The 16,239-nt window shown below is 54.9% G+C and overlaps 1 protein-coding gene across 10 annotated transcripts in view; it reads right to left on the bottom strand.

Moving 5' to 3' along the window:
* The window catches only part of ATP13A2 (ATPase cation transporting 13A2), a 28,516-nt gene extending 14,129 nt beyond the window's left edge, over positions 1 to 14,387 (bottom strand). For 3 of the 10 annotated variants that reach the window (XM_031013306.3, XM_031013326.3, XM_063702300.1), the window contains exons 1-9: positions 11,407 to 14,387; positions 5,342 to 5,436; positions 5,032 to 5,214; positions 4,672 to 4,730; positions 4,350 to 4,479; positions 3,990 to 4,069; positions 1,968 to 2,045; positions 1,706 to 1,775; positions 66 to 200 (exon numbers count right to left, since the gene is read on the bottom strand). In XM_031013306.3, the coding sequence (XP_030869166.3) occupies positions 66 to 200; positions 1,706 to 1,775; positions 1,968 to 2,045; positions 3,990 to 4,069; positions 4,350 to 4,479; positions 4,672 to 4,730; positions 5,032 to 5,214; positions 5,342 to 5,436; positions 11,407 to 11,416 (840 nt within the window). In that variant the 5' untranslated portion in view covers positions 11,417 to 14,387. The remainder of the gene's footprint in view (positions 1 to 65; positions 201 to 1,705; positions 1,776 to 1,967; positions 2,046 to 3,989; positions 4,070 to 4,349; positions 4,480 to 4,671; positions 4,731 to 5,031; positions 5,215 to 5,341; positions 5,437 to 11,406) is intronic. The other 7 variants (XM_031013317.3, XM_031013328.3, XM_031013323.3 and 4 more) reach the window with 6 other exon arrangements.
* Between the last annotated feature and the right edge of the window lie 1,852 nt (positions 14,388 to 16,239).

Raw genomic sequence — 16,239 nt, 5'->3', positions numbered from 1 at the left:
CCGTGAGTGGGTGGGGGCCCCTGGGGACCCACCTGTCCCGTCCCCGCCCACCTTATGGCACTCACCTTTCTGGTCTTGTACAGCGACAGGCAGATGGAGATGGCGGAAATGAGGAAGATGCACAGGGCGTACCAGTAGTAGTGGTCAGCCAGCCACAGCGCGATGCTGAAGGCCTGGAACCCATAGTAGGGGTTCAGTGCCTGGGGGAGGGGCGGGAGGCAGCGTCAGGGCCACGTCCCCCAGGGCAGCCCAGCCACAGGCTGGGTCTCCTGTGCCCATGGGAGCAGAGGGCCCAGTGGCTGCCAAAGGACTGGAGCCAGGCCTTTCTCCTGGTCAATCCCGTCCCCACCCAACCAGACATCCCCAGGGCCCTCAGTTTCTCCGCTCTAAAGAGGACAAGGGTTTATGACCAGCCTGGGCAACATGGCGAAACCCCATATCTACAAAAAATACAAAAATTAGCCTGATGGGGTGGCCTGTGCCTACGCTCCCAGCTACTCAGGAGGCTGAGGTGGGAGGATCACTTAAGCCGGGGAGGTGGAGGGTGCAGTGAGCTGAGATCGTGCCACTGCACTCCAGCCTGAATGACAGAGGGAGACCCTGTCTCAAAAAAATATAAACAAATAAATAAATAGGATAAGGGTATTTACTGAACCCCCACTACACGCCAAGTGCTTTATCTAAGTGTCATACAATGGCAATGACAATTCCACAAGGCGGGTGCCACCATTAGCTCCATTCTACAGATGAGGAAACCAAGGCATGGACAGGTTAAGCCACTGGCCTAAAACCACATAGTTCCAGCCGGGTGCGGTGGCTCATGCCTATAATCCCAGCACTTTGGGAGGCCGAGGCAGGTGGGTCATCTGAGGTCAGGAGTTTGAGACCAGCCTAGCCAACATAGTGAATCCCCGTATCTACTAAAAATACAAAAAAAAAAAAAAAAAAATTAGCTGGGCGTGGTGGTAGGCGCCTGTAGTCCCAGCTATGTAGGAGGCTCAGGCAGGAGAATCACTTGAACCCAGGAGGTGGACATCGCAGTGAGCCGAGATCACGCCATTGCACTCCAGCCTGGGCAACAAGAGCAAAACTCTGTCTCAAAAAAAAAAAACAACAAACAAAAAACAAAAAACCACATAGCTTCTAAGTGACAGACTGATTTCTATGGGGCCAGACTCAAAGATCTCTTTCATGGTGCCTGCCCCCGATCAGAGGGCTGGGATGTTCACACTTTATTCTAGTTGTGTCCAGGTCACTGGCTTCTCTTTGTCCCTGTGTGACCTTGGCCATGTCACAGCCTCCAACTGAAGCTTGGTTTTCTCAGGTGTGAACAGTGCAGTCCCAGGCCCAACTCACGGGACTGTTGGGAGCATGAAAGTGGAGGACGCACAGAGAGGACCCAGGCTCTAGGGCGTGTCTCTGGGGACCCCATAGATGCTCAGGCTGCATGGATTTGCCTCTTGGCCTCCAATCCCTGCAAGTGGGGCCCCAATCTGTGACCCAAGCCTTGGGCAGAACCTCCAATTCCTGGACCTGGTCTCTCTGGCTAGGCTGACTGCGGCAGGTTCTGAGATGACGATCCACTACGGAGAAGGGGACAGCTGGTCTGGTTGCCACTGTAAAGTGGCCCAGAGGAGGCAAGCCCTGGGCCAAGGTCACACAGCACACCAGGCAGGGCTGGGGCAAGACCCAGCGACAGCCCTACCTCGTCCACCAGCAGCTGGGGGTAGGACTTGACCGGTATGCTGATCACGTTGGGGCCGTAAATGGCCTTCCTGGAAGAGGGGATGAGGCCAAGCCATCAGAAGGAGGAGCTGTGGCTGGACCCTCCCGGGGTGAAGGAGCTCCCCACTTTCAGCTGGGGAAACTGAGGCCCAGAGAAGGCAGGTGACTGGAAGGCAACCACATTGGGGGGCAACACAAGGAGCCCCAGTTCTCAGGGCACCCCGGTCCAGGGCAGCACTGACCTCACCATTTGGTCCTGGAGGCTGAGGCCATGGCGGGAGCGGTGGATGTCGTCACAAGAGCGGCCGTGGTCCAGGAGGCTGGGGGTGGGTGCGAGGGGACACGCATGGGCCATGGGGCCTGAGGTCTGCATCCCCCACCCTGTGCAGGCTGGACACTATGGGCTCTAGGCCCCCCATCCCCGTTCTGCCACACTGAGCTCCTGGGAGCAAGTAAGCCCCCTTTGAACCCAAGGCTTGGCTTTGCCCTTTTGTTCCTCTCACTGGGTTCCAAACCAAGTCACTGAAGAAGGAGAACAGCGAGAGATGATGCTAATAATATGAATAGTGAAAAGAGTAGCTGTTATTTAGTGATAAGGGCACTATTTACACTGATGATACCTTGGGCAAGTCACTTAACCTCTCTGTGCCTCAGTTTTCTCATCTGCAAAATGGGGGCAGTGACAGCACCTACCACATAGGGCCATGGGTAGATTAAGTGGGGCAAGCCTCGGGGACTGCTTTGGACGTGCCTGCCACTTGCTAAGTGATGAATGCACAGGTGATTTTTGCTATTATCCCCATCATGCAGCAGAGGCTGTTGCTGCCATCCCCATCTCCCCTCTGCCTCACCTCCACATGACAGCTGGACCCTGAAAACACCTGTCTTTACCTGAGGCCTTCTGGCTGCATGTGAATCCCCTGCCTGTGAGCCCAGAAAGTGTGGAAGACTTTGTGTCCTGTGACTGATAATGGCAGGGAATTTGATGGTAACTGTTCTCACTCCCTGTGTGAGGTCGCCCAGAGGTGTGTGGTCTGCGCTGGCCCAAGGAGATCCCCAGGCGACTGAAGTCCGGGTGTCCACAGCTGTGGCAGCCAGCATAACCTCCCTCCGTGCTTCCATCCCTTCCCCAGCACTGCCTGGGATCAGCTTCAAAACAAACTCCCTGCTCTTGAGCCCTTGTCTGGGGGTCTGCTTCTGCGGCATTCAAACTAAAGTGTGTGAGCAGGGCCCGGTGGCTCATGCCTGTAATTCTAGCACTTTGGGAGGCTGAGGCGGGTGGATCACCTGAGGTCAGGTATTTGAGAACAGCCTGGCCAACATAGTGAAACCCCGTCCCTACAAAACATGCAAAAATTAGCTGGGTGTGGTGGCATGCACCTGTAATCCCAACTACTCGGGAGGCTGAGGCAGGAGAATCGCTTGAACCCAGGAGGTGGAGGTGCAGTGAGCCGAGAATGCGCCATTGCACTCCAGCCTGGGCAACAAGAGTGAAACTCCATCTTAAAAAACAAACAAACGAACCAAAAAAACCACACACACACACACACACACACACATACACACAAACTAAGGTGTGTGGTGAGCTTCTTTTTCTTTTTCTTTTTTTTTTTTGAGATGGAGTCATGCTCTGTCACCCAGGCTAGAGTGCAGTGGCGCGATGTTGGCTCACTGCAACCTCTGCCGCCCAGGTTCAAGCGATTCTCCTGCCTCAGCCTCCCAAGTAGCTGGGATTACAGGCACGTGCTGTCACGCCCAGCTAATTTTTGTGTTTTTAGTAGAGACGGGGTTTCAGCATCTTGGCCAGGCTGATCTTGAACTCCTGACCTCATGATCCACCCGTCTTGGCCTCCCAAAGTGCTGAGATTACAGGGGTGAGCCACCGCGCCCGGCCCGAGCTCATGTTTCTTAAGCCTTTTGTAGGTGGCAGAGCAGTGACTAAACCCCGAGCAGACAGTCTGAGTCCAGAGCTGATAGTCTGATTCACAGTGGTGTCACCACCTCGGACCACATTCGGTGCCAAGCTCTACATAAATTATTATCTATTTCACCATCAAAACAATCCTAGGAGGCAGAAGTTATCTTCATGCCCTATTTATAGACAGAGATCCCAGGCCTGGAGGGGCTCAGTAACCTGCCCAAGGTTTCAGACAGCAAAAGCATCAGAGCTGAGAGGGGAGCCCAGGCCATGCCATGCCACCGTCTGTGCCCAAACCAGTGCCACTCTGGGAGGTGACATGAGCCACACAGGCCCTGACTCCTACCTGACCTGGTAGAAGGCTTGCTGGGTCTCGATCCAGATATAGCGCTGGCCCTGGAAGAGGTAATACCGCAGCACCCGCTTCTGGGTGGGAGAGAGGAGAGGATGGGTTGGAAGCTGGCCCCGGCCCCAGAAGCAGCGTGCTTATGCTGGGAGCCGAGGGATGGGGGTAGGGGGCAGGGACTGGTGTCACCAGACAGAGAGGTGGGGAGAGGCCTGAAAGTGTAAACGTGCTCAGACAGCATCCTGGATGTTTGGGACAACAGAACTAAAAGGTGGTGGGAGAACATGAAGTCTGACTCTCCCATCGCACAGATCATGAAACCGAGGCCGAGAGAGGGGCAAGGACTTTTTCAGAACCCACCTGTCCGACACTCACCGCCTCCTCGCTCTTGTGGAGCTGGGCCGTATCCTTCCAGGCACCCTCTGGTACCGCCCCAACTGCCGCCTGGCTCCGGCCATCCTCTGCCTGGGCCTGTGGGGACGGCTCCAGGCTGGGGAAGGGGGTGAGGGTTACTCTCGAGCTCTGGGAGCTGCCCTGGCACCTCCCTGTGCTCACAGAGCCATCTTCCCTCCCTAGGATGGGAGGCGCCAGAGTCAGCCTTTATGGGGGGGCCGAGGGTTGGGGAAGTTGGGGAGGCCAGGGTAGCAGGGGCTTCTGGGAAGGGGCAATGGGGCTGCCTCACCTGCCCTCGCCGATGGCCTCAGTCTGCACCTGGACAGTGAAGAGCTTCCAGGAACTATCCTGGAACACAAAGGTATGGACTCAGTCTCAGAAGAGTCCCCTCCCCTCCCAGGCCCTGTCCTACAGCCAGGGGGCCCCTGCTGGAGAAGGCAGAAATCAAGGCTATGGAGAGCCCTCCAGAAACCACCCGACCCGTCCCTTCTGCCCAATGCTCAGATGGGAAAGCTGAGGTCCAGAGAAGAGCGGGACCTGCCTAATGTCCCATGGAAAGTCAGTGGCCGGGTTGGCACCCAAGCATCCTCTACCCCCGACCCTGACCCTCACTGCGCTTCTCTAGCCCCAGGCTCAGCCTGACTCTCACCTCTTTGTCTCTTATTTCGATAACGAGTGTTTCGGCGTGGGCCAGGCTGCAGGGCCGGAGCCGCAGCCGCACCCCCCACAGGGGCTTCCAACGGAAGAGCAGCAAAGGGATCCCAGCCATCATCCAGACCACGACGTGATAGCCGATGACCCTCCATGGACTGCCACAGTAGCCGCTGAGCCTCTGCGAACGCAGCGAGAGAGGGCCCAGGTTGGGGTGGGAACGGGGCTGGAGTAGGAAGTTGGGGTGTCTGGGTGGGCCTGGGCATTCACCCCCTGCAGCTTTTCCCCACCCAACTCTGCCCATTTACCACGGATGAAACTGAGGAGCTGAGGGGATCTATTGATGTCCCTATCGTCAGGGTCCCATAACCGGTGGGCGTGCTGCCCACGAGAGGGCTGCTGTCTGTGGACAGAAAAGAGAAAGGTCATTTGGGGAGGCACCTCCTCCTCTTGCTTCCTTAAAAACAATAAACATCAGCCTGGGCGCGGTGGCTCACGCCTGTAATCCCAGCACTTTGGGAGGCCGAGGCGGGTGGATCACTTGAGGTTAGAAGTTCGAGACCAACCTGGCTAACATGGTGAAACCCATCTCTACTAAAAATAAAAAAAATTAGCTGGGCGTGGCAGCGCGTGCCTGTAATCTCAGCTACTCAGGAGGCTGAGGCAGGGGAATCACTTGAACCCAGGAGGTAGAGGTTGCAGTAAGGCAAGATCACACCACTGCACCCCCGCCTGAGCAACAGAGTGAGACTCCATCTCAAAAAACTAAACTAAACAAAACACAAAAGAGTAAGCACCTGGTCTGACAGAGCCCAAAGCTCATGTCTTCCTGTGTCCTTTATCTGGCTCTTCTTTCCGTCGGTTCTTACCGCATCTTTTTTTTTTTTTTTTTTTTGAGACGGAGTGTCACTCTGTCACCCAGACTGGAGTGCCGTCACATGATCTCAGCTCACTGCAACCTTTGCCTCCCAGGTTCAAGCGATTCTCCTGCCTCAGCCTCCCGAGTAGCTGGGATTATAGGCATGCACCACCATGCCCAGCTAATTTTTGTATTTTTAGTAGAGATGGGGTTTCACCATGTTGGCCAGGCTGGTCTGGAACTCCTGACCTCAAGTGATCTGCCCACTTTGGCCTCCCAAAGTGCTGGGATTACAGGCATGAGCCACCGTGCTTGGCCAGTAGTGTCTTGTTTCCTTGCGTGTGTCGGTCTTTCTGCTGGGTATGGCCCAGAATTGGAGAATGGGGCCTGGACAGTGCCCCAAGCCCCCATGGTGCTCGTGCATGCAGCCATTAGCTTCCTTGGAGCTCTGGGTCTCACTTTTCTATCCTCATCCAGTCCCCACCCTGAGGGCAGGGGTCAGGGATGCTTATCTTCATTCCATGCCCGTGCCCAGCCCAGGTCTGGCAGTGAGGAGATGTAAAGTCAAGTCTGGACTAATAAAAGGTCAGCCCTGCAGGCCTATCTTTACAGATGGGTAAACTGAGACTTGGGGAATGGTATCAGGTGGTTCTATTGCAGATATTCTTTTTTTTTTTTTGAGATGAAGTCTTGCTCTGTCGCCCAGTCTGGAATACAATGGCATGATCTCGGCTCACTACAACCTCTGCCTCCCAGGTTCAAGCGATTATCCTGCCTCAGCCTCCCGAGTAGCTGGGATTACAGGCGCCCAGCTAAGTTTTGTATTTTCAGTAGAGACGGGGTTTCACCATGCTGGTCAGGGTGGTCTCAAACTGCCGACCTCAGGTGATTCACCCGCCTCGCCTCCCTGAGTGCTGGGCTGACAGGCTGAGCCACTGCGCCGGGCCACAGCATTCTTTTCACTCCTTCCTCCTGTGCTGTAGAGCTGTGGCCTTAGCAGGGCAGGCAGCCAGTGGATGTTCTGGGGCTCCAGAGGGGGTAGAGCTCACCACCCCCGCCCTTGGACAGCCTCTGTCAGGGTTCATCTACGGTCCCAGACCACCTGGAGCACCTTTTACATATGCAGATGCCAGGGCCCTCCCCAGACTGGCTGGATGACTCCTCAGGCCGGGGAAGGGATGGTGCTGGGCATCTGTGGTTTCACAAGAGCCTCTGAAAAAGTTCACTAAGCAGGCTGGGAAAGCTGGGCGGGTGCGGGGTAGGCTGCTGATTTTCTGGGCTCCCTCCTTCATCCCCCAATCTGAGCCCTTCTAAAATTTTTCCTTTTTTTTTTTTTTTGAGACCGAGTCTCGCTCTGTCACCCAGGCTGGAGTGCAGTGGCGCGATCTTGGCTCACTGCAAGCTCTGCCTTCCGGGTTCACGCCATTCTCCTGCCTCAGCCTCCCGAGTAGCTGGGACTACAGGTGCCCGCCACCACGCCCGGCTAATTTTTTGTATTTTTAGTAGAGATGGGGTTTCACCGTGTTAGCCAGGATGGTCTCGATCTCCTGACCTCGTGATCCGCCCGCCTTGGCCTCCCAAAGTGCTGGGATTACAGGCGTGACCCACAGCGCCTGGCGGGCCCTTCTAAAATTTCTACCCAAAGAGTCCAGAGTGCCCCAGACAGCTGCTGTGGACACAGCACCCTCAGCCTCTAAGCAGCCCCATCCCCAAGCACTCTGGCTTCAACACTCCTAGAGGGCTCACTGTGAACAGGGTACATGGCTAACGTATCAACCCTGCCACGTAACTTCGGTTGTGATGTCCTTTCATTCATTCATTCATTTATTTACTTATCACTCTTGTAGCCTCGGCTTCCCAAAGTGCTGGGATTACAGGCGTGAGCCACCATGCCCAACTTACAGTTTTCGTGTATAAGTCTTTTTTTGAGACAGAGTCTCTCTCTGTCACCCAGGCTGGAGAGCAGTGTTGCGATCATAGCTCACTGCAGCCTTGACCTCCCAGGCTCAAGCAATTCTCCCACCTCAGCCTCCAAATAGCTGGGACTACAGGCACAGGCCACCATGCCCAGCTAATTTTTTTTGTAGAGACAGGGTTTTGTCTTTTTGCCCATCATTTGTTCCTAAGAATTTCTTTTTTGATGCTGTGTTTCATACAGCAAGTGCCTTTGCCTCTCTGGGCTTCCATTTCTCATCTCTAGGATGATAGTCCCGAAGCATCCAGCACACAGGGAGGTAGAAGCATTTGAAGTTTCTGGCGGGGGTTGCGTGGACAGGTGGGCAGGACCTGGCTCCCAGGTCAGGGGGGCGTGGCTTCTGCTTATCCATTTCCCAGGCTCTCTTCTCCTTTCACATCACCCTGTCTGAAGCCCTGGCTGCCCCACGGCTCCCTAGGCCCATTCAACAGTTGCTCCTTGTACCTTAAAACCCTCAGGCAGGCCGTGCGCAGTGGCTCACGCCTGTAATCCCAGCCCTTTGGGAGCCCAAGGGGGGCGGATCACGAGGTCAGGAGATCGAGACCATCCTGGCTAACACGGTGAAACCCTGTCTCTACTAAAAATACAAAAACCAAATTAGCCGGGCGTGGTGGCAGGCGCCTGTAGTCCCAGCTACTTGGGAGGCTGAGGCGGGAGAATGGCGTGAACCCAGAAGGTGGAGCTTGCAGTGAGCTGAGATCACGCCACTGCACTCCAGCCTGGGTGACAGAGCAAGACTCAAAAAAAAAAAAAAAAAAAAAAACCCTCAGGCCAACAGCCCAGCGGGCTCAGGGATGATGGGAAAGGAGCCATCCCTGCGGTGCTGATTTGATTTCCTCCCGCACCAACCCACAAGGTGGGCTCCCTTACCCAGCTTGACAAACGAGAGCACAGAGCCTCTGGGGCAGTTGCCCTCAGACTTGTCTCAAAGCTGGAACAGGGCTGGCCTTACTCCCAGGTCCTCTCTGCCCAGCACATCTACTCCTGACATTCCCCTCAGCATCAGGCTCGGATGGGTGTCACTGCCCTTCCTGCTCACAGTACCTGCCATGTGCTGGGGAGTCAGGAAACACTGATTGACTGACTGACTGAATGAATGAATGTCTGTCTCTTGGACACAACAGAGCTTGAAGGCAAAGGTGCTGGGAGTGGGGGGGAGGGGCTTGAGCCTCTTCCTTTTTTTTTTTTTTTTTTTAAAGAGACAGGGTCTCACTCTGTCACCCAGGCTGGAGCACAGTGGCATGATCCTAGCTCACTGGAGCCTTGACCTCCTAGGCTAAAGGAGGTACTCTTGCCTCAGCCTCCCAAGTAGCTGGCACTACAGGCAGGTGCCACTGCACCAGGCTAATTTTTTTAGTAGGGACAGGGTCTCATTTTGTTGCCCAGGCTGATCTTGAACTCCTGGCCTCATGCTGATCCTCCTACCTCAGCCTCCCAAAGTGCTGGGATTACAGGTGTGAGCCACCACACCCGGCCTCAAGACTCTTTATGAAGAAAAGGTTCTTCATAAAGAGGGCAGAGTCCCCAGTATGTAAACAGCGGTCCCCCTGGGAAGTTCTTCCTCATGGCAATCGTATGACTGTCACTTCACAATGACACTCTCTCAGTCAACCTTGGCAAGGAGGAAAAGGGGAGCGGAACTTGAGGGAGGAAGTCACAGCTGTGGAAACCTCCAGAGCCCCTCCCTGCAGGGATCACGCCCAGGGCACTCTCTCCTGCAGTACATCTGTTTATCCCCAGCCACAGCCCAGTCTCCCCAGGGCTTCTGCGGGAGGGTATCTGAGCACTCACCAGCTCAGACCAGCCCAGAACAGGCACCCACAGGCTGTGTGGGGGGGCGAGAGCACCTTCATGATGGCATTGCTCTTTTTTTTGAGATGGAGTCTTCCCCCTCCTTCCCCCCTTCCCCCCTTCCCCCCTGCCCGTCTCCCAGGCTGGAGTGCAATGGGGAGATCTCGGCTCACTGCACCCTCCACCTCCCAGGTTCAAGCAATTCTCCTGCCTCAGTTCCTGAAGTAGCTGAGACTACAGGCACATGCCACCACACTCAGCTAATTTTTGTATTTTTAGTAGAGACGGGGTTTCCCCATGTTGGCCAGACTGGTCTTGAACTCCTGACCTCAAGTAATCCGCCTGCCTCAGGCTCCCAAATTGCTGAGATTACAGGCGTGAGCCACCACGCCTGGCCTGTCATTGCTCTTCTGATGAACAGCAGCTCCCATGGAGTGCTCACCATGCCCTGCGGAAGCCCTTCAGTGTGCTAACTCAATGAAGCTTCACACACAACCCTCTGGGGTAATGACTATCATTATCCCCATTGTACAGCTGGGGAAACTGAGGAACAACATGGGAATTCCTTGTCCAGGGTCATAGAGCTTGAAAGGGGAGAAGCTGGAAATGAGTGTGTCTGAATGGGCACATTCTTTCCCACAGCCATTCCATGAAAAGTACAGATTAGGATTCCCATTTAAAACGAGGCCCAGAGGAGTAGATTGACAAGCACAAAGTCACACAGCTATGAGGGGCCAAGACTGGACTTGAACCTCGTCTGAGGTCACAGCTCGGGGCAATGTCACCAGCACTGTGGATCAGAGGGGCTAGAGCCATTTGGGGCCTCTTATTTCCTGCGGAAGCCTTGGCTTCCTGCTGGTGACCTGGCAGCGGCCCAGGGCGGCTGCCTCCTCCCTGGCTGTGGTTCTCGGAGGCAGGGAGCTCCTGTCTTCTGCCAGGCTGGGGCAGGAGTGTGTGTGAACCATCTTCCCATCTTTGGATCTGGATTCTAAGGGCTGTCTTTCCTCATTCCTTCCCCTCCCTCGCCGGGGGTGCACTCTAGGCTGTGAGGCTGGGGGCTGAGTGACAGACACTGAGATGAGACCTTTCTGGATAGGGGAGGAGGACTGGCCCCATTGCCGGCAGGTGGGATTTAAATTAGACCCCGGAGGAGTGGGCGTAGGACATCTGGCCAGGGATGGGTTGCATGGAGGGTGTGGCCCTTGGCCCTGGGTGTGACGGGTTTTCTCTGGGGGCCTGAGGCAGGAGGTCAGGAGTGGCGCTGTGGCCCAGGACATCTACCCAGGAAATGGAGTCCCGACTCCCCCAACCCCATTCATTCATTCATTCAGCCCAGAGGGGTTGCCCAGAGGCCCAAGGATGCAGCCGTCTCCCCCACCTGGACATCCGTCACTCGGGGTGGGATCCGATTAAGTGGGCGTGGGGTGGCCTCCCCGTCCCCGCACGGCACCAGGACCCTCTTGCACAAGCGCCCGGCTTCCAATCCCGCGGCTGAGGGGTGCAGGGGAGGGGAGGGACCGGCTGCGAGCGGCGGCGCCACCCCCAGCCCCGGCGTCTCTGGGAAGAAACCGGGGCCGAGTCCCCGTCAAAAGGGAGAGGACGGGCCAGGATCCCCAACCAGGGCCCGCTTCCTGGGCTCGCGACCCCGCGGTGGGGGGCGTCGCCTCCCCTCTCCCTCCAAGGGGTGACGACAACTGGCGGGCCGGGGACCGCGCCGGGCTCGGGGCCGACCCGGGCTCCGCACTCACCTGCGCTCATGCCGGCTCCTCGCGCTCATCGCCGGCCCCGGCGCTGCGGCCCTCGGCCTGGGCCCCGGCGTGCGCAAGGCCCTGGGCGGGGGCGCGGTCCGGACGGCCCGGGGCGAGGGGCGCTGAGCTAGCGCGGGGCTGGAGCAGGGCTGGCGCGGGCGGGGCACCTGGGCGACCAGGCTCGGCGCGGCTCCGACACTGCCGCAGTCCCTCCGTGCGCGCCGCAAGCCCCGCCCGGCCCTCTGCGGCCCTCGCAGCACCCGCGCCTGGGCTGCCGGGACTTGTAGTCCCCGCCTGCTCCTCCGCACACACCGGGGGCGGGGCGACCGGAGACACACACCTCACGGAGGTAGCCCCCGCCAGCACGTCCCAGGGGTTAGGGACTGTGCGTGCTGGTCCAGCTCTCCATGTCTTCCAGGCCGTGCGACCGTGAGCAAGTCACCGATCCTCTCTGGCCCTCTTTTCCCAACCTGTAGGATAGCAATGCCTGCTTCACAGAGAACTGCTGCGAGGATCACACGAGAAAATGCGTGTCAGCTGGGCGTGGTGGCGCATGCCTGTAATCCCAGCTACTCGGGAGACTAAGCCAGGAGAATCGCTTGAACCCAGGAGGCGGAGGTTGCTGTGAGCCGGGATCATGCCATTGCACTCCAGCATGGGCGAAAAGAGAGAAACTCTGTCTCAAAAAATAAAAAAAAAAAAAGAAAAGAAAATGCGTATCAAGCACTTGAGACAGTGCCTGGCGCTGCTTGATGAATGCAAAGAAGGAAGACACACCTGCCCAGAGATTCACAGGGTCAGATGTGCGCCCACAGAGACCCAGGGAGAGTCTGCCATGATGCACTGGAGGCCTTGAAATGCCAGAGAAAGAGAAGCCTCACAGCGTGACCTGCAGACACACCTGCACTGGGGGGATTCATGACCCCTGAAAGGCACCAGAGATGTCTTACCTGCGTGCAGCATTTATCCTGCTACCCCATAGTGACCGGTACAGGCATAGTGTTCCCTGTCTCCAGGACCTCTGGACAGAGGAGCTCCAAAGGGGAGAGTGGATCTGTGAGATCCTAGGGCAAACAAGGGAAGGTTCATGTTAGGGCCAAGGATAGACTTGGGCAGGATCACTGGTCATTTGTCCAGTATGAATTTATGGAGTGCCAGCACCACTCTGGGAGCCAGGAACGTGAGAGTGAACAAAACAGAGATGCCCCTGTCCCTGCGGAGCCTGCTGTCTACTGGGAAGTAGCCCTAGTCAAGGAAAGGAAAACTCCAACGATCCCTCTTGTGGAAGGGGCTGGAAGGAGACACAGCTGTGATGGTGGTGAGGGTGTGGGTAGGGGATAGACCCCAGGAGGGAAAGCAGCACCTGATTCATAGCAAGATCCCAGTGAACATTTGGTACAGGAACACACGTTGGCAGGACTTGCTGGTGGATAGGATGTGGGGGTGCAGGAATGTGTGGAATTCAAGATGCTCCCCAGGGTTTTGGCCTGAGCAGCTGGGTGCCAGTGGAGCCATTTACTCACCTGGGGCAGGCTGCCCGAGCCAACGAGTTGGGGGTCATTCCTGTTGACCACCTGGGCCATGGGACTGGCTTCCTTGGGTCAGGTGACAAGAGTTCTTTCATCTTCCGGTGACACTTCCAGGGGAGGCAGGCTGCTTAACTTTTCAGAACTCCCATGTCCTCCCCCAGGGCTTAGCTCAATTTCTGGCAGGAACCCAGCCCCCAGGGCAGCAGGAAGGATGGGTTTGGAAATGGCTAGCCCAGGTGGCCTTGGCAAGAGGCAGTATGGTACAGTGGCAAGGGGCTGGGTTCTGGCATCAGAAAGACATGGATGCGTGAGTTGCTTTCTAGCTGTGTGAGCTTTAAAATGTCACTTTCCTTCCCTAAGGCTCTCCTTCCCCTCACCTACAAAATGGAAGGCATGGAGAGGATGAAATGAGATGGCAGGAACTTGGTAGAAGCCAGCTGCTTGCTTTAGATCCTGGCACTGGATTAGCGGCTTCATAAAAGCAGAGGTACTCCAGTCTGGGTGAAAGACTGAGACTCCCTCTAAAATAAATAAATAAATAAATAAATAAATAAATTTAAAAAAGCAGAGGGCTTGGGGACTGCATGGGGGACCGCCTTGCAAGGGTGCCCCCTTCATTCTTTTTATTGCTAAAGCTGCCTGGCCTTAAAGGGGCTCTATTCCCTGAGCCAGCTGGGAAGGAGCCGCACCTGCAGCTCGTCCCTTCTCCTTAATGAGGGAGGAGGCCAGAGGAAGCTTCCTTCCAAACCACAGAGCATGTGGGAGCCCTTGCCATCTGCTTGGGGTTACCTTTGGGGAAGTGGCTCTCGGTGTGTGGTCATCGAGGAGGTCTGTGGCCCAGGCTGTCTTCCCGGATAACCGTGTCTGAAATTTCCAGTCCCACGTGGGTGAGAAACGACTGAACAGCTTCCCTTCCAGGCTGTGGCTCTCTTGGGAGCCCATGGAGAGGGCGTAATAGGCCTGGTCCCAGAGGCAAAAAGCTTGAGAAATCACTAATTTGGGCGAGTTTATTCCAGAGCATTACTTTACTTTTCGACTTCTCTAGTTTCACTAGATTTTTGCAACAAAAGAGGATTTTTTTCACCTAGTAACAAACCCTGTTGGTAGGATTATGGCTGTCTAGACACACAGTAAAGTGGGGTTTCAGTTTTTGTTTTTTTTGTTTGTTTTGAGACAGGGTCTCTCTCTGCTGCCCAGGTTGGAGCACAGTGGCATGATCTCAGCTCACTGCAGCCTCGACCTCCTGGGCTCAAGTGATCCTCCCACCTCGGCTCAAGTGATCCTCCCACCTCAGCCTTCTGAGCACGTGGGACTACAGGTGAGCACTACCACGCCCAGCTAATTTTTCTGTTGTTTTTTTTTTTGTAGAGATGGGGTTTGCCATGTTACCCAGGCTGGTCTCGAACTCCTGTGCTTCAGAGATCCACCTTGGTCTCCCAAAGTGGGATTACAGGAGTGAGCCACTGTGCCTGGCCGAGTTTCAGCACTTTGTATGGTAGTTATCCTGGTGCCAGGAAGGGAAGGGGCCTGAAGAGAATTTGACCAATGGGAGTCCCTCCCTGACCTGAGCAGTGTGACGGGAGAGATGAGAAATAAGCAATATTAGCCTTGCACGGAAAAACCATCCTCCCAACACGGAGGCCTCTAGCTCTGGCCAGTCATGTCAGAAACATGCCAGCTGTCAACTCTGAGGGTTGGGAAGGAATTACTCTTGCAGCTTCCCAGCATTCACTCGAGGGCCTTTCACATAGTAGGTACTCAAGACAAATCCGTTCACTTGAGTTTATGGAGCATTTACTCTACTGCAGGCAAGATGCTTTCACATTTACTTTTAGACTTCAACCATAATTCTGAGAGGGGAATGCTGTTAATTCGCATTTTACAGATAGGAAAATAGAGTCACAGATGTTCAACATGTCCAGAGCTAGGTAAGAAGGGATGGCTGGCTTCAGTCCTACGAAATTCTATTTTTATTTTTAATTTATTTAGAGACAGGTTCTGGCTCTGTGATCCAGGCTGGAGTGCAGAGGCACGATCCTAGTTCACGGCAGCCTCTAACTCCTGGGCTCAAGCAATCCTCCCACCTCCCAAAGCGCTAGGATTATAGGCGTGAGCCACAGGGCCGGGCTGGAAGTATTATCTTGTAAATGAAGGCACACTGGGCACAGAAGTAGCATACAGGACAAAATACTGTTCCCCACACAGGTCTGCAGTTTTACTGGAAAAGCCTTTGTGACTGTTGCAATAGAACATTTGTCTCCAATTCAATGAAAGATTAAGCAGTAAATTAAACTATCAGTTGATAACATATACCAATTTAACTTGGAGTTCAACTGCGGAGAGTGACCATCAGAGTCAACCCAGCCTCTGATGACGCTGATCTGAAGTGGCGACTCCTAAGCTACACCCTGCCTCTTATTAGTTGTTGCGGACCCATCTTTACAAAGCATTAAGTTGTTCATGAGAAGCAGGGTGTGCTTGCTCACGCCTGTAATCCCAGCACTTTGGGAGGTTGAGGCAGGTGGATCGCTTGAGTTAGAGATCAGCATGCCCAACAAACATGGTGAAACCCTGTCTCTACTAAAAATACAAAAATTAGCTGGGTAACGCCTGTAATCCCAGCTAGTTGGGAGGCTGAGGCAGGAGAATCGCTTGAACTTGGGAGGTGGAGGTTGCAGTGAGCCAAGATTGCACCACTGCACTCCAGCCTGGTGACAGAGCGAGACTCCAAAAAAAAAAAAAAAAAAGTCATTCATGAGAAAAACCCATCTTTCCCTACAGATCTGGAGATTAGAAGCCAAGTCAAATTATCCATGAATCCAAGGAATGTGACCTTTCCCCAGGCTGATAGAAAGCCATTAGGTCTGAGCTGGGGAACAGAAGCTATCCACAGACATGGCCCGGAGTTCAAGTTCCACTGTCTTTCAAGAAGCCAGTGCACTCCACAATCTTAGGCTTCAGTGCCGCAGGGCCGTGTACCGTGTGTCTCACTGAGATAAGTCAAGAATTCCAAGATGCTGTAGTGAGGGGCACACGGCCCTGTTCTTGAAATTTCTGATGTTTGTTCCTTTTTCCTTTGTGACCTTGGCTCCTAGGTGGCAGGCAGGCAACAAATCTTGTTCATCCTTGGCCCCAGCACCTCACCTTCCATAATGCCTGAGACGAATGCTTGTTTAATCAGCCCTTTAAGCCAGAAAATGCTCATTAAGGCTCATTCTCGGTGAGTCACACGTTTTCTCAGCTGCTTGCCTCAGGATGCATGAAACCTTTGTTTTCCGGATGATCCAGAGGTTTCCAGCTACGG

This window comes from Gorilla gorilla, chromosome 1 (assembly GCF_029281585.2).
Source record: "Gorilla gorilla gorilla isolate KB3781 chromosome 1, NHGRI_mGorGor1-v2.1_pri, whole genome shotgun sequence".
In the NCBI taxonomy this organism is placed as follows: domain Eukaryota; kingdom Metazoa; phylum Chordata; class Mammalia; order Primates; family Hominidae; genus Gorilla; species Gorilla gorilla.
This window is presented reverse-complemented; position numbering and strand designations above follow the sequence as displayed.